This window comes from Peromyscus maniculatus, chromosome 2, assembly GCF_049852395.1.
Source record: "Peromyscus maniculatus bairdii isolate BWxNUB_F1_BW_parent chromosome 2, HU_Pman_BW_mat_3.1, whole genome shotgun sequence".
Lineage (NCBI taxonomy): Eukaryota > Metazoa > Chordata > Mammalia > Rodentia > Cricetidae > Peromyscus > Peromyscus maniculatus.
The window spans coordinates 151,138,735-151,163,433 of NC_134853.1; the positions used below are offsets into that span (position 1 = coordinate 151,138,735).

Below are 24,699 nucleotides of genomic sequence, written 5' to 3' on the forward strand. Positions count from 1 at the left end.
TTTACTTTCAGAGGCTCACACAGTGTGGTTGGAGCTGGTACTGATGTGGTTATTTTGAAAGATCTTCGATGTGAGGTGTATTAAGAGTTTATTCCACTTCCCGAATCAGATTCAGTTCTAGAAATTTATCAAGCAGAACTAATTAGAGATACAAAAATTTGTTAACAGAGATGCTCATTGCAGCATTATTTATAATAGTAAGAACTTAGAAACAGGCCAGGAGGTAGTAGTGGCGTACACCTTTAATCCCAGCACTCGGGAGGCAGAGGCAGGCGAGTCTCTGAGTTCAAGGCCAGCCTGGTCTACGAAGTGAGTTCCAGGACAGCCAGAGCTACACAGAGAAACCCTGTCTCAGAAGAAAAAAACAAACAAACTTAGAAACATATACATGTGCATTGGAAAAGAATATGTCAAATTGCAGTATGTCCAAAGGATGGAAAACTCAGTAGCCATTATAATTTATGGTCTTTTTTTAATGTTTATTTAGTTGATTTATTTTTGTAATTATTTTGCCTGCATATATGTATATGTGCCACATGCATCCGTGGTGCCTGTGGGAGGTCAGGCGATGGTATCAGATCCCCAGTGGAGTCACAGGTGGTTGTGAGTGGCCATGCAGGTGCTGAGAAATGAACCCGGCTCCTCTGCAAGAACGGCCAGTGCTCTTAACTGCTAGGCCATCTCTCCAGCCCCAATTGAACAGTCTTTTAATACTTACTTTTGCTTTTTAGTTATGTGTAGGGGAGGTGGAACGATGTGTGTACCCCTAAGTATACTGTCTGTGGAGGCCAGAGGTATTATATGCTCTGGAACTAGAATTACAGGCAGCTGTGAGCTGCCCAACCTGGACACTCAAAACCAAGCCCAGGTCCTCTGCAAGAATAATGCATTTTCTTTACCTTTGAGTTAGCTCTGCAGCCCCCATAATTTATAGTCTTAAAATATCTGTGGCTATTGGTAAATTTATATAGCCATTATGGAACTTTTTCACAAAAGTAAAAATAGAACTTATACATGTGTGGACCTAAAAATATATTTGTGTGTGTGTGTGTGTGCGCGCGCGCTTTTAAAATTAAATTTTAATTAGCATACAAAGTAATGGGTTCCATTATGGTTTTTCAGGTATGTATCATAGTTCACGCTCATGCATCACCCTTCCAAGGTCCACTTCCTTGCCCACAACCCTGCCATCTGTACACCAACCCCACAGCTCCCCTGAGTTTTCTTGAATGCAAGCAACAGGAAATATTAGATAGAAGGATTTAGATTGTGGAGATAAACAGATAGAAAATAAAGGATAGCCTCAAGAGGGCCTGGAACTTATTCCAATGAGCCTTGACTGTCTCTGCCCCATGGTATTTATAGAGATGCCAAGGGGTGGAGCAAAAGACCTCCCCCCAGCACAGCCAAGTGCAGACCATCTCAGACACCTGCACTCAGGCCCATGCTCCTAATCATCCTTTCAGTGCGGCCCTGCTGGGTAAAGCCATGAGGAACCTGATAACGGGTTCCCACACATATGGCCGAGCTGTAACACATTGGGTTTGTGTCTGAAGGACACTTAAGTCAGCTACCACAGGGATACTTGAATATCCATGTTTATTACTTCACTATTCACAATATTCAGGAAATGGAATCAGCCTTAACAAGCAACAGGATTGCAACCAGGTGTGGGACACACTGAAATAGATAGAGGCAGGAAGATTAGGAATTCAAGGTCTAAAACAACAAAAACAGATAACCCAGAAAAATGAAATCATGACATTTACAGAAAAATGCTAGAAGTTGGAAATCATTATGTTAAGCAAAACAAGCCAAACTCAATCACCAAATGTTTTCTTGGTATGTGGAAACTAGGTTTAAATTGTATATTTGCAGGGAGTGATCTTGTAACTAGAAAGTCTTGAAAGGGGAGGAAGAGATTTTAAGGGAAGGGAAAAAGAGAAGGTGATGGAGTATATTCGAAAAAGGAAGCAGAAGGAAGCAGCTGCTGAGAGATGCCATGGTTGTGGGCAAGGAAGTGGACCTTGGGAGGGTGATGCATCAGCGTGAAGTATGACGCGTACCTGAAAAAGCCATAATGGAACCCATTGCTTTGTATGCTAACTAAAACGTTAATTTTAAAAGCCTACATACACATGCACACACAAATATATTTGAAGTTTTAAACGAAGCATGATAGTGCACAGGTGTAGTCCTAGTGCTTGGGAGGCAGAGGCAGGAGGACATAAGTTCACAACCAGCCTGGCTAAAAACAGTAGGACCCTGGCTCAAAAAAATAAATGAATAAGTGAAGGAATGAAGGAGTGCTGGGAGGTGGCTGAGCAGGTAAAGGTGCCTGCTGACAAGGTGGTGACCTGAGTTTGATTCCTGCATCCTACATGATAGAATAGAATAGAAGCTGTCCTCTGACCGTCATGTGCATGTGCGCGCGCGCACACACACTCATACACACATACACACATACACACACACACACACACACACACACACACACACACACACACACACACCATAAAACAAAACCATTATTTGGTTTCCTCATTTGCTCTGTGCAGTAGTCCTATAGAATTCAACTGTTTGGTCATACTACTTAATATAAGGAATTCTGGAATATATTTACATGTGTAAAGGACAGGAGCTACAGTGGTACTACAGTACTACAGGCAGTTTTCGTATTGTCTTTTATTCCTCCTTTCCTTTAAAAAAAAAAAATGTTGTTTATTTGAGTTTCTGGCCTGGCATGATAGCACACACCTGTAATTTCCATACTCAGGAGGACTGGTCCACATGACAAATCTTTGCCTCAGAAAGCAAAATACTAAGTAACAAGGCTAACAAGACATTCTTACTTGATGTATTGCTGTAGATGAGAAATTGCTTTAATACTGTGTGTTAATAAACATTTTCACAAATCTAATTCTTTAGGGTCTAAACCTGCTTGGGAAATACAACCACATTGCTTACAATAAATATGGAAGTTATTGTTACATGTAAATGATACTTTGCTTAACAAAAGTACATAATGCCAAACCACCAAGAATCATAGCACTGAGTCTTAACCTTTTACATGTAAAATTTTAAAAATAAAATAGTGGCCCAGGGAGATATTCAGTGGGAAAGAATGCTTGCTTCTCAAGCATGGGGATCTGAGTTTAGATCCCAAGCACCCATGTAAAAAGCCAAGTGTGGCAGTGTGTGTGTCTATAACCCAAGCACTAGGGGTGGGGACAGAGGCAGGAGGATCACTAGTGCTTGCTGGCTGTCAGCCTAGCTCTAGGTTCAGGGAGAGACCCTGTTTCAAAGAGAAAGGCAGAGAGATAGGACACCGTGAGAGATGTGGGTAATTCTTCTGCAGTCCATTAGTGTAGTTAAGTATGGATGATAGAAATATACATAACTTTTTTTTTTTAATTTGGGTTTTTTGAGACCATGTGTTACCATAAAGTATGCTGGCTTTGATCTCTCAATCTACCTGTATCAACCTGCTTAGCACTAAGTTTATAGGCATGCACCACCACTCAGCTAAGTTACATTTTTCAGGTTTTTTGTTTTGTTTTGTTTTTTTGAGACAGGGTCTCATGTAGCTGAGGATAGCCTTAAAGTTACTATGTAGCCAGAAGTGACATTGAGCTTCTGATCCTCCTGCCTTTTCTTCCTGTGTGCTGGGGTTGTAGACATGCACCACCATACCCACTTTGTGTGATAGAACTGAAACTAGGACTTTGACACATGTTAAGCACTTTACCAACTGAACCACCACTGGGGCCTATGTAATAGTGTTAATCTTTTCCTAATCTAGGAAACAAAGTTTATAAATCAGTTTAAGAGAAAGACGTATTTAAAGTATTTTTTAAAAACTTGCTGCCTGGCGGTGGTGGCACATGCCTTTAATCCCAGCACTCAGGAGGCAGAGCCAGGCCTGTGAGTTTGAGGCCAGCCTGGTCTACAGAGCGAGATCCAGGACAGGCACAAAACTACACAGAGAAACCCTGTCTCGAAAAACCAACCAAAAAAAAAACTTGCTTATTTCTTGGGTAAGTGAATTTCAACTGATATAGACTATCTCCTACCTTGACAATGTGAATTTCTCATTGTACATTGACATCAGTCTTTCTGTAGGACAGGTACTCCAGTTTGATGTTGTTAACTCTTCTGAATCCTGGTCAATTGCTCCAACTGTTGAGATACTTCTATTGGAGTTTTAGCAAAGTTTTTGTTCCCGTGACCCCATCTTTGAATTCTGAGAATATATTTGCTTGTGGTATAAGTGGGAGAATCAGTAATTTCTTCCTACAAGCAAATTTGTTTTAAGATTTCAACTTTAAACATAGCAGCTGGTATTGAAAGCATAGCTGTGCTCCTCGGCCCTGTGTGTTGTTTGTAATTGGTCCACTTTATCTGATTCAGGTGCACTGTGGCCAGGTATGAAACCTGAAAGTGGTTTAATTCAGACTCCATCTCCAAGTCAACACAGTGTTCTTACCTGCACTACAGGGTTAACCACAAGCCAGCCAAGCCCAGCACATTATTCTTACCCCATTCAAGGTAAATAGGCATGGTTGTGTGCGTGTTATTTAATTTTTATGGTTTTTTATTTTTAATCTGCCCGTATATCCAGACAAACTGGATGATACAGGAGCACTGTCAGCTAAAGAAAAAAGAATGGCATGCATTTGTGCATGCTTTTTATGTCAGGCAAATCCGAGCCAAAAGTGTGGTTTGTGAGTCGCTTAGGCTTTGAATGTGAGCTGCTTAATAGAGTGAAGCCTTCTCTTTTGCATGCTGATATCCAGAAAGCTTCTCTGGATTTGGTTCTGGTCTGGTCTCAGTGGCATCTTCACATGTAAGTTGGCGACTCCTTGAGTCAGGATTTGGCTGGCTTCTATGTGAATTGTCGGTGGAATGTGCAATGCGGACTGCTTTTCTGCTGGTGGCTTTGTGACACCCCACCCCTACCCCACTTACTACTTCTTGGTGAGAGTATTTCTTTTGCTCAAAAAGGTGATGATGAGGCTGAGGGTGCCGGTTCGTGGTGGAGTGCTTGCCTAGCATGTGTGAGGCCCTGGGTCCCATTCCAGCACTGAAGAAAAAAGTTGGTTTTCATTTTTTATTCAGGGTGAAAACTACATTTTAAGCAACTTTACTTTCCTGAGTTCTCTGAAAAGGTTAGACTTTTATAATCAAGATGGGCAGGCAAAAGGGCAGTGTGATGCTTACTTGCCTACTCTGCCAAGTCCATTGATCCAGGGTGGAAAGCAGTGTCCATGTACCTGGCTTCTCATCTGTCTCCATGCCTCTGTTTTTGTTTTCTTGTTTTACAGTTTTTTACTTTTCATTGTTTTTAAAATAAACGCCAGAGGGATGAGTGCAGACACCAAAAGCCTCTCTAGATAGGAGCCTTGCTGATGGAAAAAACTTTTAACTGGTTTTTTGTTCATTGATTTAGAAAGTGTTTGATTCTCGAAAGAGAGAGGCCACTTTATTCTTTGTTTTGGGTTTGTATTTTAGGTTTTAATTTTGTGTGTATATATGCATGTGCACGAAGGCACCCACATGGTGTTCACAGAGACCAGGAGATAACTTGGAGCTGGAGATAACTTGGAGCTGGCGTTAGAGCCTGTTGGGAGCTGTCCATCATGGGTGCTAGGGACAGAACTCAGGTCCCAGAGAACAGCGAGTGCTCTTAGCCACTGAGCCGCCACTTCTGCCCCCGGCTCTGTTCTTAGGACCTGGGTCTAAGCTACCCTTACCTCCGGGTTCCAGAGTCTCCTCTCGTACAGCTCATCCTTTTTTTGCCCCCGCCTCCCTGTTCTCTTTCTTTCTAACAGGAGCCAACCAGGAGGAACAAAGTTTAAGGACATTACCCAGGCTCACCTTGACCTGTGGGCCTAATAAAAGAACCTCCTAACCCAGCCTTTTGAGGCCATCTGGGAGTAACACACACCACCACGTCTAACTTTGATTTTATCTTTAGTGTTTTCCTAAATTAATAGGCTTTTGAGATCAACAGTGAGGTAATTAGGTCCTCTTAGGGATACACATAGGTCATGAAGGAAGAGGAGGAGGAGTAAGGGTTCTCTTCCTTCCTACTGGGGTACAAAATCTCCTCTCTTCTGTAGTAGTTTAACACTCACGTCTCTTCCCTTGGAAAATAAGTGGAGTCATCTTGGGGGTGAGCTGGAAATCATTGCTGTGATGGTCATGAAAGCATCTGTTGAATTTCTTTCACCACTGTCCTAACCTGTCATGTGCTAGATGTGCTTTTCCTGTGACTCTGCTGACTGGTTTCCTTCAGTGAACACTTCTGTGTTCTCAGCCATGGCTAGGTGTTCCTCGTGTCATCTTCACACAATCCTGTAAGTACTATAACCCCATTTTTCAGATGGGGAGCCTGAGGCACAGAGAATCTAAGTAACTGTTCATAGTCACCAAGTAAGTAATCAAGTCAGGGTGGAGGTGGAACTCTAACTCTAGAGCGTGAGTGGACTATTTCTCTCAAGGTTGAAATCATGGTGTCAGTATCAACTCTCCCTATTTCAGGAACTGTACTAACAAATATCTAACTTTATTTTTCCTCCATTTATTGTTAGTCAGCACTCTGACACAAGGTAGAAAATTTAAGGCATCAAGTTGTTCATTTGTACTATTTAATCTGAAGAAAAAGTTTGTAGGAAAGCATTGGCTAAGATGATGTATAAGCGTTATTAGTGGGTTGATGTTCATGGCATTCATAGTTAGTGCCTCTCCCCTGCTTTCTCTTTCCTCAGCACACACTGTTGTCTTTGGACTCTCATTTTGTTGTTAATACCCAATAGTCTTTGACCAGGAGTTTTCCTTTCATTAGCAGACTTTAAAAAAAAAAAATTTGTTTGTTTACATAGATGAGTGTTGTGCCTGCCTGTCTATGTGTGCATCACATGCGTGCCTAGTGCTAGCAGAGGTCAGAAAAGGATGTAGGGTCCCTAAAACCGGTGTTAACAGATTTTTGTGAGTCATGATGTGGGTGTTGGGAATAGAACCCAGGTCCTCTGCAAGAACAGCAAGTGCTGTTAACTGCTGAGCCATCTTTCTGGCCCCTTTTTAAAACGTGTAGCTGTATGTGGGTGTGTGCATATGAGTGCAGATGTCCTTGGAGGCCAGGAGAGGGCGTTGGATTCCCTGGAGCTGGAGTTACGGGCAGTTAGGAGCTCCCTAGCATAGGTGCTGGGAACCTAAGGAAGGTCCTGGGGTGGGGGGGTGATGTGTTCTCTCAACTGCTGAGCCATCTCTCCATCCCCAGCAGACCTTTGTTTGGTGTACTTTAGATGTACAGGCCAGCGGAGCAGAGTGCACACAGTCCTCATATTTTGTACTGCAAAGTTAGAGAGAAGGAAAGATGGATGGGATGGCTGACTCCACAACAGCACAGGCCACATCCGGGAGAAGAGCTGCGCCGAGTCAGCTTACAGCCGGGGTAGTTACAGGAAGAAAAGAAGGGAAGAGGGACTGGACAGGATTTTCAAGATACGGGTTAACCGCTTTGCTTCTCCTCCTTTCCTGCTTCTCCAACACCGCTTCATTTGTCCTGGTGGCAAAGGAGGTTTTCCTGCTGTTGATTTTGTCTTGTTTTGGGTCGGTTTGGTTTTGCTTTGGTTCTTTCTTGTTCGCTTGCTTGTTTACTTTGATTTGTTTTCTTATGTGGTGGGGGGCGTGCTGTGGATGAGGGGAGGATATGGGGGGACTGGGAGGTGAACAGAATTGGGGTGCATGATGTAATACTCCCAAAGAGTCAAAAAGAAGTTTTTTTAAAAAAATCATCATGCAATTTTATGAATATAACCATTTCAATGTTATACTTAAGATTATAAATTCTGAAGTATGTGGATTGAATCTAAATTAACCTAAACATGGGGGAAGCAAGGGGTGGGTACTGGGAGAAGGGGAGGCGGGGAACTGTGGTTGGTATGTAAAATTTGAAAAAAACTTTTTTAAATTAAAAAAAAAAAAGATCAGTAAACAACAACAACAAAAAAGATACAGACTAATGTCTCCCATGGCTAACAGTACTGGGGGTTGATACGGTGGAGAAGGCAAGAATTTAGATTCCAGGTGGTAGTGGTGCACGCCTTTAATCCCAGTACTCAGGAGGCAGAGGCGCACAGATCACTGTGAGTTCGAGGCCAGCCTGGTCTACACAGAGAGTTCTAGGAAAGGCATAAAGCTACACAGAGGAACATAAATTACTTAGCTCTGGGAACCAAGTGACTTTAGTTCTTTGAATGGTTATTGCTTAACTATTTACAAAAATGAACTTTATAAAATGACATGATCATAGCTAATATGTACATCCTTCAATTTCCCCTACAATTAGCGTCTCATATGAGCATGATACATTTGATATGATTAGTGAACCAATATTAGAAATTGTTATCAGTTAAGGAGGTGACTTTCTCAAAGGTACGTTGACCTGACGTTTAAGGGTCATGTCTCCATAGGTTCCTGTAGACTTCTGCTCTCTCAGGCTTCTCTAGTTTTTTGATGGCCTAGGTGGCTTTGGGGATGGCCCTCTATTAGAACTTATTTGATGTTTTATTCACAATTAGACTGGAGTTACAGGTTTTTCAAAGGATCACAGAGGTAAAAGGACATCACATGTCAGATGTACATTCTGTCTATATGATTTAATACTATTAATATTATCCTTGATCATCTGACTAAAGGAATGTTTGTCAGGTATCTCCACTGTAAAGTTACTTTTTAAATTGTTTTTCCATTTTGTGTCTGTCTGTCTGTCTTTGAGAAAGGGTCTTGCCATAAAGCCCTAACTGACCTTGAACTCCTGACTCTCCCAAGTGCTGGGATTATAGGTATGAGCCACCTCACCTGGACTAGAAGTTATGTCCGTGCTTAAAGGTTCACGGCCACTCCTTTATGGCCATTCATTTTTTCCCCATCACCTTTTATTTATTCATCATTTGTTTCTGGGCTCATATACATTTCTTTTCTATTTTGAGTTTTTAATTCAGAGCAGCCTTATTTGTTATCCCATGTGGTCATAGGGTACACATCTAGTTGACTCTGACACCTTTTTACATTACCACCACTACTGCCCTGTGTTTGGTTTTTGGGTGTTTTATTCTTTTAACATCTTTAGCATCTGACCTTGAGGTGCTCCAGGCATATCTTATATGTTATCTGCCTGAGTCCTGATGAGTCATTTCTCCAAAGAGGCTGAGTTCTTCTTGTGGAAAGAATGGTATTAGAAACCAAAATCTGGGGTTATCAAGGTGATCAGTTGGTAAAGAGGCTTGATTCCCAGGATACACTTGGTGGAAGGAGAGTGGAGAGTTGGCCTCTGACCTCCATATGAACACACACACACACACATACATACATACATACACACACACACACACACACACACACACACACACACACACACAAATGAATGTAATTTTTAAAATGGAAAATATATGTATGAAAACACAAATGAATAAATAATGTAATATAATGTAATTTGTTTTGCTTTTGTTTTTCAAGACAGGGTTTTCTCTGTGTAGCCATAGCTGTCCTGGATCTCGCTCCATAGACCAGGTTGTAGATCCACTTGCCTCTGCCTCCCAAGTGCTGGGATTAACGACGTGCACCACCATTGCCCAGATATAAATGTAATTTTTAAAAAAAGAAATGGAAGCCGGGCGGTGGTGGCGCACGCCTTTAATCCCAGCACTCGGGAGGCAGAGGCAGGTGGATCTCTGTGAGTTCGAGGCCAGCCTGGTCTACAGAGTGAGTTCCAGGAAAGGCGCAAAACTACACAGAGAAACCCTGTCTCAAAAACAAAACAAAAAAACAAAAAAAGAAAAAAAATGGAGCTCTCAGGATGGCCCAGTGGGTAAAATCACTTGTCTTGGAAGCTGTACAACCCGAGTTCAACCCCCAGAACCCCAGTGGAAGGGAAGAGCCAGCTCCCTCCTGTAAGTTGTCTTCTTACTCACACTCCTCCCTACTCACACCATGGCACACATGCACGAACATGCACAGATGAGCCTGTGGGTCCATTCTCACTCAGACCATTGCGCACACACACACACACACACACACACACACACACACGCAATAAATTATTTTTAATAATAATAAGTAATAATAATAATAAACCAAGATGAAGAGGGGGATCTTTGGTATATAAAATGAATAATAATTTTTTTTCTTAATTTAAATAAATAAAGAAACAAAGATGTGGGCACATTGCTACTATGGTATCAGGTGTCTTTTTTTTTTTTTTTAGATACTCTGTTAAAAGAGCAAGAAATATGTGTGTGTGCTTGACCCTGTGTCAGTACACATATGTGAATATTTGAAAGTTAAGCGTGAATCCTTACTGGTTTCTCTAGCTCTAATCCATTATCACACAGATCATTTCAGACTCTGTTCGTTGCTGATGTCAATCTGTATTCCACCATTTACTGTGTGTGTGTGTGTTTGTGCACAAGCATGTACGAGCACGTGTCCCAGCATGCATTTGGAGGTTGGAGGACAGCTTTGTGTATCAGTTTTCCCCTTCCACCATGGGGGTTACGGGGTTGAAATCAGGTCCTTAGATTTGGTAGCAGATGCCCTTACCCACTGGGCCATCTCCCCAGTCAGTCCTTGTTCAGGAGATAGTACTTTGATTTATTAACCTAGCTTCCTTTTTTTTTTTTTTTTTTGTTTTGGTTTGTTTTTTCGAGATAGGGTTTCTCTGTGTAGCTTTGGTGCTTGTCCTGGACCTCGCTCTGTAGACCAGGCTGGCCTCGAACTTACAGAGATCCACCTGCCTCTGCCTCCCGAGTGCTGGGATTAAAGGCATGTGCCACCACCGCCTGGCTGAGCCTCATTTTTTATATGTTGGGTACCTGGCTAGATGCTGGAGATGATAAGATAGCAAAATACATCTTCGTGGAGCTTACATTCTAGGGGAGGGAATAGAAGTCACAAACAGTAAGATTTTCGTAAGTGCTCTGAAGGAAGAAAAGGACCATTACCATGACAGGAAGGGACTCATTTTACAGAGATAGAGAGAGCATCCCTAAGGAAGTTGAGGAGTCATTGTTCTGGGCGGGAGAGGACCGGGGGGACAATCCTGGTCGGGTTACCTTGATTGGCCTTAGACCTTCAAGAATCTGTCTTGTTTGAGTAACGTACATAGAGCTATTGTGAGCAAACAAGGTAAGATGAGGTGCTTTAAAATTAGAAAAGTGAGTAAAACCCAAATCCTTTCTGTATAGTTTAGGCTGACCTTGAACTTGTATTTAAAATCCTCCGGTCTCTTCCTCCTGAGCATGCTGGGATGCAGGCTAAAACTACAGGAGTGAACCACCATTCCTGACCTTGCACAAGCTTTTTTAAAATGAGAGAGAGACAGAGACAGGAATGTGCATACAAAGAAAGAGAACAACTTTCAGGAGTTGGTTCTCTCCTTCCTTCCACTGTGGCTTTCAGAAATCAAATTGAGGTCACCAGGCTTGTACGAATCCCTGGCCCTCGAGGCCGTAGCCCTTTATTAGAGCCATGCTTTTCTCCTGGCAGCTCTGCATGCTGGCTCTGGTAAGCTGACCTAATAGAACTTGGTTCTTAGAATGGGTGAGGAGCCTGTGAAAACAGCTGGGCATTGTAGAGATCTGCCAGCGTTTCCATGCTTAAATAGGAGGTGTTACTTGATTCTCTAAGTTTGTGCTTTCTGTTTCATGTTTCATTGTTCTTGATTACTGTAATATTGTTTATTGAGACCATCATATATGTGGGTAGGATGGTTAGTACTCCTTTTTTTTTTATTCCTAACTTCTTAGCCATAGTTGTATATAGGGTAAAGCATGTAGTGGTTATGTACATTTTTAGGTAAATTAACTTGGGTTCAGTGATAGTTACAAAAACCTAAAATATGCCACTTAGTTTTTTAGATTGAAGACTGCTACATTTCTCTTATTGTTTTTTGGGCTTGGATCTCATGTGGCCCACACTGGTGAATGTGAATTAAATTCACTGTGGATATGAGGCAGGCCTTGAATTGATCCCCCTTCCTCCACCTCCCAAGTGTACCATGCTTGACCGATTATTACATTTCTGAAACTGCTTTGCCAGAGTACATTCCTCCCATGTGCGTAGTGACAGGTATAATTGAGTGAGAAGAGTGCTGGGCAGGGGGAGGAAAGAGAACGGGCTACACTCCGAGGAAGGGAGTTGATCTGGAAGTGACGGCCGGGAGAGGTGAGTGAGCTCTCTCCCCTCCCACTGAAGTCACTTGTGTGTAGTCTCTTCTGCTTCAGGCCTGCCTAGGAGAATATATTGTACTACGCTTTTTCTTCTTGGGCCTCCAACCATCAATTAAATCATGACACGGAGACTTATTATTAGTTGTGAATGCTCAGCCTAACTTAGGCTTATTTCCAGCCAGCTCTTTTAACTTTTATTAACCTGTTTCTCTTTGTCTACCTTAGTGCTTTTCTACCTTTCTTTCCTTCTGTATATCTTACTTTTACCCCTTCTCCGTATCTGGCTGGCAGATGCCTGGCTTCTGACTCTGATAAGTCCCTATTTCCTCATTCTCTTCTCCTCTCAATCTTCCTGCCTAGCCCTCTGTCTGCCCAGCTATCGACCACTCAACTCTTTATTAGACCAATCAGGTGTCTTAGGCAGACAGAGTGAAACAAATGTAACACATTTTTGGAGGAGGGATTTGAGACAGGTTTTTTGTAACAGTCCTGGCTGTCCTGGAACTCACTTTGTAGACCAGGCTGGCCTTGAACTCACAGAGATCCGCTTGGCTCTGCCTCCTGAGTGCTGCTGGGATTAAAGGTGAGAGCCACCACCACCCGGCCTGAATGTAATACTTCTTTACATAATTAAAGTAATATTCCACAACAATATATTGCTTACAGAACCTGGAAACTACCAGAAAGTCTTTTCCCACAAAATGATTAAAATGGCTTAGGAGTCATCTATCCTGTGTATTACTGGTTGCTGCTTCCTCTTAGGAAAATGGAGTAAGCTATAGCAGAGAAGAAAGTGACTATTGATCAGAAGCAAACACCATCTATTATTATTAAATGCATTTTGTTTAGTTGTGTTTAGGAAAGGAAGCCCTTAAAAGCCCTGTAATCGCCCTGGGGCAGAGAGCTGTAGCTTGTCAGTGACTCTGAGGGAAGAGCACCAGAGAGAGAGGAGTTGGGAATTCCAGGTGACTGTCAACCCCACTGAACACATCATCTGAACTGTTCTCTGGCCGAGCTCGTCAGCAAGCTGAGCTTGTGGCTGGAGCAGTGACTGTTTTTGTCTAGACAGGCTTTCAGCACAGTGCCCTTTGGAAGGGGAGGAACCTGCTTCCAGTCTGGCCTGAGTTCTTCCTCCTGACCTTTCTCCCACTCCGTCCCTAGTGGAGGTTTTCTTCCTGGCTTCCCTGGAGGACTTGGTCAGTTTGGTTCTCTGGTGGTGGCACATTTGGTGAAGATGACAGCAGCAGGAACTAGTCTCTGTGTGTGTGATGAGAAGAGGTCAGAACCGGAGCCTCATTCATAACACTGAGGGCCTGTCTACCTGGGACAGCCCTGTGCTGTCTGCTAGCCACTGAGCCTGGGTTCGAACCTGATGGGGTCTGTTACAAAAGGATGTAAAACTTAGTCTACTTCCTTAAGACAGACGTTCCAGGTAACTCTGATAGAGTCTATTTTTACCTGACAAGATGAGATTTAGATTTAATATTTTCTAAGTTTTTGCAGGTTTACTGATAAAGCAAATAACAAATTGTAGGAGTATTTAAAATTTCTGTGTGTGTGTGTGTGTGTGTGTGTGTGTGTGTGTGTGTACACGTACATGTATGAATGTCCCAATGCACATGTAAGCATCAGAGGACAACTTGTGGGAACCAGATTTTGCCTTCCACCATGTGGGTCCCAGGACTCAACTCAGGTCCTCAGTCTTGGCAGCAGGCAGCATTACCTGCTGAGTCATCTTGCTGGCCCTTACAGTGCTTTTTGATCCGCATTAATAACCCTCTATTTGGATTTAGCAATTCTAAGCATTTTAGAATTAGGAGAACTATTTCTCAAAGTAAGTATGTCACTCCGGAAAGACATAATATGGGACAAATGGCCATAAACAATACCAGAGCATAGGATTTACCAGCGTTCTCCTGACTGTCAGGTCACGTGCAGGGAAATCATTCTTCAGCTTCTAGAAAAGACTGGCTTAGTTTTGACTTCACTGGTGTGTCAGTGTGAGCTGTGAATTGTGTATTCATCGTTCTGGGATTTTGGTAGAAAGAGTGGAGGACTCGAGTTGAAGCGAACATTCCAAGTGTTTGGATTCTAATCCTGTCCCACTGAGCTATGGAATGCAAAAACAAAATAAGCGTTTGCTTTAAAAAATTATTAGTGGATTTTATATGCATGATTTGTCTTACGTCTGTGCAGCATATGTGTGCCTGGTGCCACAGAAGCTAGAAAGAAGGCCAGGCTAGAAAGAAGGCCTGTAGTTGCTTATGATTGTGAGTCATCATATAGTGCTGGGGCTTGAACCCTGGTCTTTTGGAAGAGCAGCCATACTCTTAACCATTGAGTGATCTCTCCAGCTTCCAGCATTTGCCTCTTCAGCCAGTATTCTTTGTCTCCTCGAAGATATGTTCAGTTAAAACGGATTGTTTTCCCTGTCTTTAAGCCATATACATGTGACCTTTAATGTCTCCTAATACTCTCAATCCTGTAGCTTCAAGCACAAATGCCAGCCTGATATCCTCGTCATCCGCAATTGCCAATATTCCAGCAGCAGCTGTGGCCAGCATCTCAAACCAGGTACCGTGCCCCATCTGTGCATCCTCCTTGATGTGATTCGCCTGACTTGCACTTCATCTCTTCTTTCCATGGTCAACTTGCCCATCTAAGAAACAACCAGGAATAGTGTAGCCTGTTGAGTCCTGGCTGAATGCCCTCAGAACTCTCTGGATGCTGTCTCGTTTCTCTTGTTCCTTGCTAATCCTCCCAGGAATATGGTTCTGTCTATAGCATTACCTCTGTGTTTACCCCAAGCCCAATCCTGCCCCCACTAGAATGTGCCCTCCATAAAGAGCAGGGATTTATTTTTTCTATTTTTGTTGACTTTTATGTTTCCAGAGCCTAGACAAACCCCTGGCACTCACTTAAAAGGCACTCATAAGCATTGTGGGTGAATAAATACTACCTCCACCCATTCCCTTATTAATTGTTTGCAATTAGTCTTTTGTTTGTTTGTTTCTGGTTTTTGGTTTTTCAAGACAGGGTTTCTCTGTGTAGCCCTGGCTGTCCTAGAAATCACTTTGTAGACCAGGCTGGCCTCGAACTCAAAGAGGACCACCTGCTTCTGCCTCTTGAGTGCTGGGATTAAAGGCATGTACCACCATGCCCAGCTGTGATTTGGTCTTGATCACTGTTACATTACGTGTGTGCTTAAATGCTCACTGTAGCATCTTCAGAGTTTGTTTTGTTTTGAACAGGCTCAGACTTTTCTCGGCAGCAACTGCTATGACCACTGCTCTTTCCACCAGCTGTTTTGGCTAAAGTTCACCTACTCTGATCGACTTCTGAGTCTCACTGTCCCACTCTTGCTGCCTTTGTTCTTTCTTAAGTGCACAGTTACCTTGGGGTTGAGGGGGCGCTGTTTTGTTTTGGGTGGGTGGGTTGTTTTTTTTTAAGTAGGGCCTCACTAGTACCTCAAACTTGTATTGACCCTCCTGTCTGTCTCCTGTGCTGAGGTCACAGGCCACCACAGTGGCCCAGTGTATCTGTTGAATTCCTCCCTGTCCTCCATGCAGCCCTGTGCAGGCTCTTTTCTTTCATCGCTTTCCTTTTTGGTCTTCTAAGGACAGTGTCTATAACTTACTCCCGAAGAGTGTTTGACCAAACTCATTGTCAGCTTAGATGATGCCTCTGTACTACGCAGGTTTCTGCATTTTGAAAAGCATTGCTTTCTTGGGACTGCTGGGTAGGTAGATAAATAAGAAGACGGTGTTAGGAAAAGGCTTAGGACTAAGGGGAGAGAAAGCCTCTTGTGTCACTACCTCTGGCCATAGTCTTGTTGTCCCCCCTCTGGCCCACAGGACTACCCCACCTATACTATTCTTGGACAGAGTCAGTACCAGTCCTGCTACCCCAGCTCCAGCTTTGGAGTTGCAGGCCAGACTAACAGTGATGCTGAGAATACTGCATTAGCAGCTACCACGTACCAGACGGAGAAGCCCAGTGCTATGGCACCTGCACCAGCCACACAGAGACTCCCCTCTGGTGAGTACAGAAAGCTAGACTAAGGACACTTCGTCCAGCAGGTTTCCAAGGAACGGTAAATATGGTTTTGTTCTGGGCTAAGTTGGTTTCACCGTGCCATTGGTTTCCCTTTCCAAGTTTAAACTTTGCAAACAGACTGTGATGAGAAAGTGGCAGGAAAATCTATCACTGCTGAGAGCAGCAAAGTGCTAACAGTGAGAAGAAGTGTTTGTGCATACTCTGCCCTCCCGGTAAGTGTGACACACTTAACAGGGCTCTTCAGACGACGGGCCTATTTGTGCACGGTGGCAGGGCTCCAGCTTTAATCCAGGCATGTCTTAGACTGCTGCTAGGAACTCAGCAGGAGATTGTCTCTTAAGTTTCTTTAAGAGTCCAAAAACAGCTGGAGTCCTTTCCCACCAGTCCTAACATTTGACTGGCAAGGCTAGACACTGCTTGTGAGTGGCACTGGGACTCGTGGCTCTGCCTGCACCGCCACCAGCAGTCCGAGGACTTCCCTTCCACTTAGGGACTTCTCACTTGTGTAAAACCCAATCCCTGGGGCTGGAGAGATGGCTCAGAGGTTAAGAGCACTGACTGTTCTTTCAGGGGCCCTGAGTTCAATTCCCAGCAACCACATGGTGACTAATAACCTGTAATGAGATCTGGCACCCTCTTCTGACCTGCAGGCACAATACTGTATATGTAATAAATAAATCTTAAAACAACAACAACAAAAAAAAAAACATTCCTTGATTATACTAGAGAATTCTAGAATTAGCCGGAATGAACCAAGTTAGTGAGTAGATGAGAGAGAGCACATGCTTTACAAGTGTAAGTACGGGAACTAGAACACTTGGGAAAGACCACACAGCCCTTGAAGCTGTGGCTCGAGAGAGAGTTGCACTTGACAGTGGCTGCAGATAGGATTTTGTGTCTACGTTACGTTGCTCAAAGAATGCAGTTTACAACAAAGTTTGAAGAGTAAACCGAACTTAAAATTTAATGTTTAAATGTTAAGTAAAAAGGCTGGATATGGATATGGTGTCGAACACCTTTGACACTTAGGAGGCTTAAGGCAGGCAGTTGGATATCTGTGAGTTCTAGGCCAGCCTGGGCTACGTAGTGAGACCATATCGCCAACAAACAAACAAACCCAAAGGTTATAGATTAGTTCTTCCATTTTGGACTAGAGATGACTCTGTAGTTAAGCACACTGACTGTTCTAGAGGACCTGGGTTCAATTCCAGGCATCCATATGGAAGCTCACAACTATCTGGAACTCTAGTATTCCAGGGGATCTGATGTTCTCTTCAGGCAAAACACTCATTCATATAAAATAACAATACTTTTTTTAAATATAAAGCTGATTTATTTATTTCTCTTAAAAATTTTTTTTTAAATTTGTTTTATGTCTGTATGTGTTTTGTGTGCCATTATGTATGTATACCACTGCTTTGCTGCCCTCGAAGGTCAGAAGATGGCTTTGGGTCCCCTGAACTGGAGTTACAGGTGGCTCTGAGTTTCCATATGGGTGCTGGGAACTAAACCCAAGTCTCCTCAAAAGCACCAAGTGCTTTTATCCTCTAAGCCATCTCTTAGTCAAGGCCATTTTCTTCATAAATGAAATTGTAAGGTGATTTTTTTCATCAGGTGTATTGTTTAGCTTTAGGGACAAGAGAGGGGGTGCTGGTATAATTAAACTTGAGGTCATACATTCTGGCCCTAAGTAGACATAATTTGTTGTTTGCTGTCCTTTTGGGATGTCTTTAGGAAGGCAGATACTGTCTCTGTAGGTCAGCGGTTCTCAACACGTCGGTCATAGCCCCTTGGGGTTGTCCAACGTGACCCTTTCACAGGGGCTGCCTAACACCATCAGAAAACACAGTTATTTATAATTCACAACATTAGCAAAATTACAGTTATAAAGTAGCAATGAAAATATTTTTTGGTTGGGGTCACCAGCACACGAGGAACTGTATTAAAGGATCACAGCATTGGGAAGGTTGAGAACCACTGATATAGGCAGATGCTGTCTCTGTAGACAGATGTTGTCTCTGTAGGCAGTTCTGGTTACTTCAGACTCTGCCAGACTGTGGTGTATCTCTCTCCTCACGTTCCTTTATTTTAAACCCTGTTTTTTTTATTGCTCCTCATGCCGACCCCTCCCCTTACTGTGGCTCTCATAGCCTGTGACTGCTGACACTTTTCCTTTAACAGACTCAGCTACAAGCCCATCTTTGTCCCAGACTACACCGAATAAAGAGACCGATGATCAGTCCAGGAAGAATATGACTGTCAAGAACCGGGGCAAGAGGAAAGCTGATGCCGGTTCCTCCCAGGACAGCGAATTAGAGGTATGGGAAGAAACTCACTGGAGTTTCCTGTTCTGTTTTCCTCACTTCCTGTCAAGTGCATGTCTGGAATTTGCAGAGATAATGTTATTGTATGTTGTATCCACTTGAATTCCTGGGGCGGGGCCTTAGTTGACCAAAAGGAGAAAAAAAAGTAAGTAAAAGAAAATCCGTCCATGTGCACAACTTAACTTATATCCCTTCCAACTGTTTGCACCAAGGCACTGAAAAACCTTTCTGATTCAGGGTAATTCTAACAGAACAAATTTTTCTCCACATTAGAGGACATAAAGAATACACTGCATCTTAGGAGAAAGCCAAGGGAGCTATGAATGATGTCATACTGTTTCCATTTAGAAATCACAAAGGAAGTGAGAGGAATAGAGTGTGTGTCTCAAAAGCACCAAGTGATTTTATCCACGAAGCCATCTCTTAGTCAAGGCCATTTTCTTCATGAATGAAATTGTAAGGTGAGACACACAGATCTGGAGACTGCTTGATGAGAGTGTGATGGAATCAGGCGGAGCTGTGAGCACTGCGGGCACTTCCTGTGGACAGAGATTTCAGTTAGGGTTGGAAAGAATAGAAAAACATACAAAATCCTAATGTTAAAATTTTTCCTTTTTTTTTGTGGTTTTAGTTTTTCTTTGATGTGGTTATTTAAAGTAAAGAGATAAACTTAAATGTCTTCTTTTCAATTTTAAGTAAATTGAAACTGCTCTATAGAATCTGTCTTCCTCTTCATTTCTGGGGCGCAAACACAGCAAGAAATAGGGAAACTAACGTTCTGATATCATTCTCAGGAAAAATGGACAACTCTCTTTTTTAAAAATTGTACCAAAGCGTATATAATGCAAAACTGTACCATTTTTGCTAGATATAGTACACACCTGTAATCCCATGAATTTGGAAGGTGGCACCAGGAGATCAAGGTCACCTTTGCATGAGTTGCCTGAGACTCCACCTAAAGAAAGCTTTTTTAAAGGACTTTACTGTTTGTTACAATTTGAAAATTTTTATGTGTATGAGTGATTTTTTTTCTTTTTTTATGTGTGGGTGTTTTGCCTGCATGCATGTCTGTACACCATGAGCATGTCTGGTGTCTACAGGGGACAGAAGAGGTTGTCTCGTCCCCTGAGACTGGAGTTAGAGACAGTTGTGAGCCCACATGGGTGCTAGGAGTCAAACCTCTACACGAGCAGCCCCAACGTTACCATTTTAAGAGCATCATCCAGTGTTATTAAATTTATTAGCCACCATTTCTGGAACATTTTTGTGTTTGTTTTTCTTTGTTTGAGGCAGTCTTGCTCTTGCCTTGAACTCCTGGGCAATCCTGCCCCATACTCCAAAGTGCTGAGGTGACAGGCATGAGCCCCTCTGCCCTGTGTTCAGAACCTTCTCGTAATCCCAAACAGCCTCGGTACCTTTTCAACGGTGACTCCCATACTCGTTCCCAGCTCATGACAGCAACTGTTCTGCCTCGGCTACTGTGACTTTGCCTCGTCTGGACACATCTCCCTGTGAACGGACAGTCTGCTTCCATTGTCAGGCTCATTTCAGTGGTGCAATGCTTTGCGGATTCATCTGTTGCAGCATGGATCATAATTTCATTCTTTCAATGGCTGAATGATACTCCATTGTGTATGCACATGCGTATTGCATCTTGCTTATCTTGTATCTGTTGAAGGACACTTCACTTTTAGGCCAATGTGAATAATGAGGCTTTGAATACTTCATACTATACTTCTTGAGTTCTATATCCAGAGGAGTGGAAAATTGCTAGATCTTATTCTGTGTTCAGCTTCAGCTTTTTGACGAGTCTCCAGACCTTTACACTTTTACATTCCCGCCATTAGCCAGATTGTCATCAATGTTTGCTATTTCTCCTCTCCTTTTTTTTTTTTTAAACTGGATCTGAGGACTGAACCCAGGACCTTGCACTTGCTAGGCAAGCACTCTACCACTGAGCTAAATCCCCAACCCCTCCTCTCCCCTTTTTAAATTGTATTTTTGGTGGTGGTGGTGGTGGTGGTGGTGGTGGTGGTGGTGGTGGTGGTGGTGGTGGTGGTGGTGAGGAGGAGGAGACAGGGTCTCTCCTCATTGCTCAGGCTGTCCTGGAACTTACTATGTAAATTAGGCAAGCCTGGAGCTCCCAGTGATACACCCAACCCCTCCCCTTTTTAAAATGAAAGCTCCCCTGTTGGGTGTAAAGTGACATCTCAAGGTAGTTCTTATTTGCATTTCCCTAATGACTAATGATATTAAACATCTTTCCATGACCTTGAGTCCTAAAGCTTTGTAGTGTTTTGAAACTAAAATGCATGACTCTCCACCTTTGTCCTTTCTCCAGGCCGATTTTGGCTATTTGGAGATCCTGTCAGATTCCCTATGAATTTTTAAAGTTTCTTTTTCTTTTTTTAACCTCAGATTATTTTAAATTATAGTAATTAAGTTCAGTTTCACATAAACACTGTTTTAACTTGAGTTTAACTTTAACACACATTGTGGAGGGGCTGGAGAGGTGGGTTAGGGTCAAGGGTACTTGTTAAGAACCAAGGTTTGGTTCCCAGCACCTACATGGTAGCTCACAGCTGTCCATAACTCTAGTCCCAGGAGACCCGATGCCCTCTTCCAACCTCCAAGAATACCAGGCATGCATATGGTGCTCAGATGTACATGCAGGCAAAACAGCCATACACATAAAATAAAAACAAATAAACCTAAAGAAAGAATTTTAAGTAAACAACACAGGAGAATTGGATGTGATTCAGGCTGTAGACCGACTTGGGTGTTGCCATTTTAGCAATATTGTCTTCCACTCTGTGAATGTTCATATTTATGTTTTTCCATTCTCGGCAGTATTTTAGGGTTTTCAGTGTATTATGCAAATCTTTTATTTTGTTGGTTAAATTACTCCTGAGTGTTATTTTCGATGGGCTTGATTTTTTAATCTTTTTTTAAAATCACCCATTGCATTAAAACATCAGGTTTGGTTTTTTTTAATGTATTGAAGACATTATACTTCAAGCCTGTTGATATATATATATGAAAAGGCACTGAATTTTTGTCAGATGCATTTTCTGTATCAATTGAGATTATCATGTGTTTTCCCTCTTTTAGTATGTTGCATTGATTAATTTTATGGATTGAATCAACCGTCCTTACATTCCAAGAACTGACCCCACTCAGTCATGATATATAGTTATTTTTATATGTTGGGGAATTTGACTTGCTACTGTTTGGTTGAGATCTGTGCACCGTTTTCCATGAGGGCTGTCGTTTCCATGATGCTCTGGTCTTGTCTGTCTTAGAGTAGCCCTGGCTTCACTGGATGAATTAGAGAGTGTTCCTTCCTTCTCAGTGTGTCTGTGGGAAAACTTAGGAAGGATGATGTTAATTCTTACTTAAATCTCTACTGTAATTCACCAGTGAGGCCACTGGATCTTGGGCTTTTTTTTTGGGGGGTGGGATGTTTTAAATTATTGGCGTCATCTCCTTATCAGTGGTAGGTTTTACCAAAGTTCTGCTTTTTCTCAAGCCAGTTTAGGTTGTGTTGTGTGTTTCTTAGGAATTAAACTATTTACCTGGTTACCCAACTTGTTGGCACACAGCTGTTGAGAATTCATAGTCTGGGTCCTGGTTTCTCGAGAGTCACAGCATTGTCTGCGCTTGCGTTTGTGGTCGTAGTAATCTGAGATGTTTTTCCTTTGTCAATCTTGGTGAATGTCAGCTCTGTTGATATTTTCAGAGCCCTGTCCCACCTACTTCCTGCCTGGCCACTGACCAATCAGTGTTTTATTTATTGACCAATCAGAGCAATTTGACATACAGACCATCCCACAGCAGAGACCCCATCATTGCTTTCCGTTGGCTTTTCTCTATTGCTCTGTTCTCTTTACTTTCTACGTCACTATTTCCTCCTTTGTAACTGGCTTCGGTGTGCCCTTCTTGTCTAGTCCTTGCATGGATACTATGGTGTGGCAGTAATTTGAGAGCTTTCTTCTTCTTGGACTGGGGATTGAACCCAGAGCCTTAGCCCTGTAAAACACGAGCTCTTCCCTGAGGCTTTCTGCTTCCTTTGCCTCCTTCCCTTTGTTACGGGTTCTTTATATGTAGGCTCGGTGGGCCACAGCAGTTAACAGTCCCTGTCTCTACTCAGTTCAGGGATTGCAGGCATGCTCCCGTGCCAGCTGCTTCCTTCTTTTTTAATGTATGCATTTACATTTAAATTTCCCTTTCAGCATTGCTGACTGTGTCTCCTAAGTTTAATATGTTGCATTTATTTACACTATATTAATTACTACCATTCACCTCTAACTTTATTTAGATTTCTTTTTTGGACCATTGATTATCTAAAATTGTGTTATTAAACTCCTACATATTTGTGGATTTTTTTTCCCATTTTATTCCACTGTGATTGACAGATAACTCATTTTTTTGTCTCTCCCCCTCCTCCCCCCAGCGGGTATTTCTCTGGGACTTGGATGAAACCATCATCATATTTCATTCCCTTCTTACTGGATCCTATGCTCAGAAGTATGGAAAGGTAACTCAAGTCTTTTGTTGTAACTCCCTCCTCTGGCGAGATGAGCAGCTGACCTAACTCTCCCGACTGTTAAGGTAGAAAATCCATTTTCTCTGCTGCCTATCTTGCCCTCTTGACTTTTTGCTCATATGCATATATGAGTATTAGGGATTGGGGCTCAAAAGATGGCTTGGTGATTAAGAGCACTTGCTGCAGAGCAGCAAGTTTGGTTTTTTGTTCGGTTCCCAGCACCCACATGACAGCTTACGACATCTGTAACTCTAGTTCCAGAGGATCCACGCACTCTCTTCTGGCCTCTGCCAACACCATATCCATGTGATGCAAAGATACACATGCAGGCCAAACACCCATACATATAAAACCCAGGGCCTCACAAATGCGAGACAAATGCTGACCAGTGAGCTACATTCCTAGTCCTGCCTTGTTGGCTTTGAACTTTCCATGTATAAAACTTGACTACATGGTTTGTGCCAGGCAGGCCACATAACTAGGTAGAATTGATGGTTAAGCTAGACACTTGATGTAGGAGCAGTACTGAAAGCTGAAATTGTTCAAGAGTGCGTTTTCAGGTTGATGGGATGGCTTCCCAGGTCAGTGTTTGCTGCCAAGCCTAAAGACCTGGGTTGAAGCCTCAGTACCCACACGGTGAAAGTGATGAATCAACTCCCCACAAGTTGTCCTCTGACCACGTGCACACACAGAGAACAAAATTAATAAGTGTATTTTTAATTTTATAAGCAGTAAAGTGTAGGAATAAGATTCACTTGAATAAAATCTCCAGATTATGTATTCCAAAGACTAACCTACTGAGCCTTAAATCACTAAAGTACCTCATAAGAATTTCCTTTAGCCAAAAATGAGATAGAGATAAGTAAATGTAATTGCCATTTTCTTTGGGCCACCAACCAGCTCCCAAATAAAGACACGGAGACTTATTGTTAATTATGAATGCTTGGCCTTAGCTTAGGCCTGTCCCACTAGCTCTTATAACTTAATCTAACCTGTTTCTGTTCATCTATGTTGTGCCTTGGGGTTTTTACCTTTCTTTCATTCTGTATGTCCTACTTTCCTGCTTCCTCCATGTATGTCTGGCTGGCCCCTGGTGTTTCCCTGGCATCTCATTTTCTTTCTTTCCTGAGCCTAAATTCCTCCTCTGCCTAGCTATTGGCCATTCAGCTTTTTACTAGATCAATCAGGTGCCTTAGGCAGGCAAGGTAAAATAGCAATACATCTTTACATAATTAAACAAATGCAGTACATCTTTACATAGTTAAATAAATACTCTGCAACATAAATTCAACATGTTCTTACATAGTTAAACAAATGCAGCACATCTTTGCATAGTTACACAAATACTATGCAACAAATTAAGCATACAGATAAAATAGATTTCGAAATTATCACATGATTTATGTTAAATTTATGTTTACTTGAGACAAGGTAGTATTCTGTAGCACAGACTGGTCTCTGAATGTCAATTATCCTACTGCCTGTAAGCCTCCCAAGTGCTGAGATTACAGGTGTGAGCCACTACCCCTAGAAATAAAGT

At 42.5% G+C, this 24,699-nt stretch overlaps 1 protein-coding gene across 4 annotated transcripts in view; it reads left to right on the forward strand.

Annotated features, from left to right (window-relative positions):
* The window catches only part of Eya3 (EYA transcriptional coactivator and phosphatase 3), an 86,306-nt gene that overhangs the window by 39,264 nt on the left and 22,343 nt on the right, over positions 1–24,699 (forward strand). The window contains exons 7-11 of one of the 4 annotated variants that reach the window (XM_006975598.4): positions 4,411–4,548; positions 14,722–14,807; positions 16,088–16,271; positions 18,471–18,607; positions 23,067–23,150. In XM_006975598.4, the coding sequence (XP_006975660.1) occupies positions 4,411–4,548; positions 14,722–14,807; positions 16,088–16,271; positions 18,471–18,607; positions 23,067–23,150 (629 nt within the window). The remainder of the gene's footprint in view (positions 1–4,410; positions 4,549–14,721; positions 14,808–16,087; positions 16,272–18,470; positions 18,608–23,066; positions 23,151–24,699) is intronic. The other 3 variants (XM_006975599.4, XM_042272009.2, XM_076565321.1) reach the window with 3 other exon arrangements.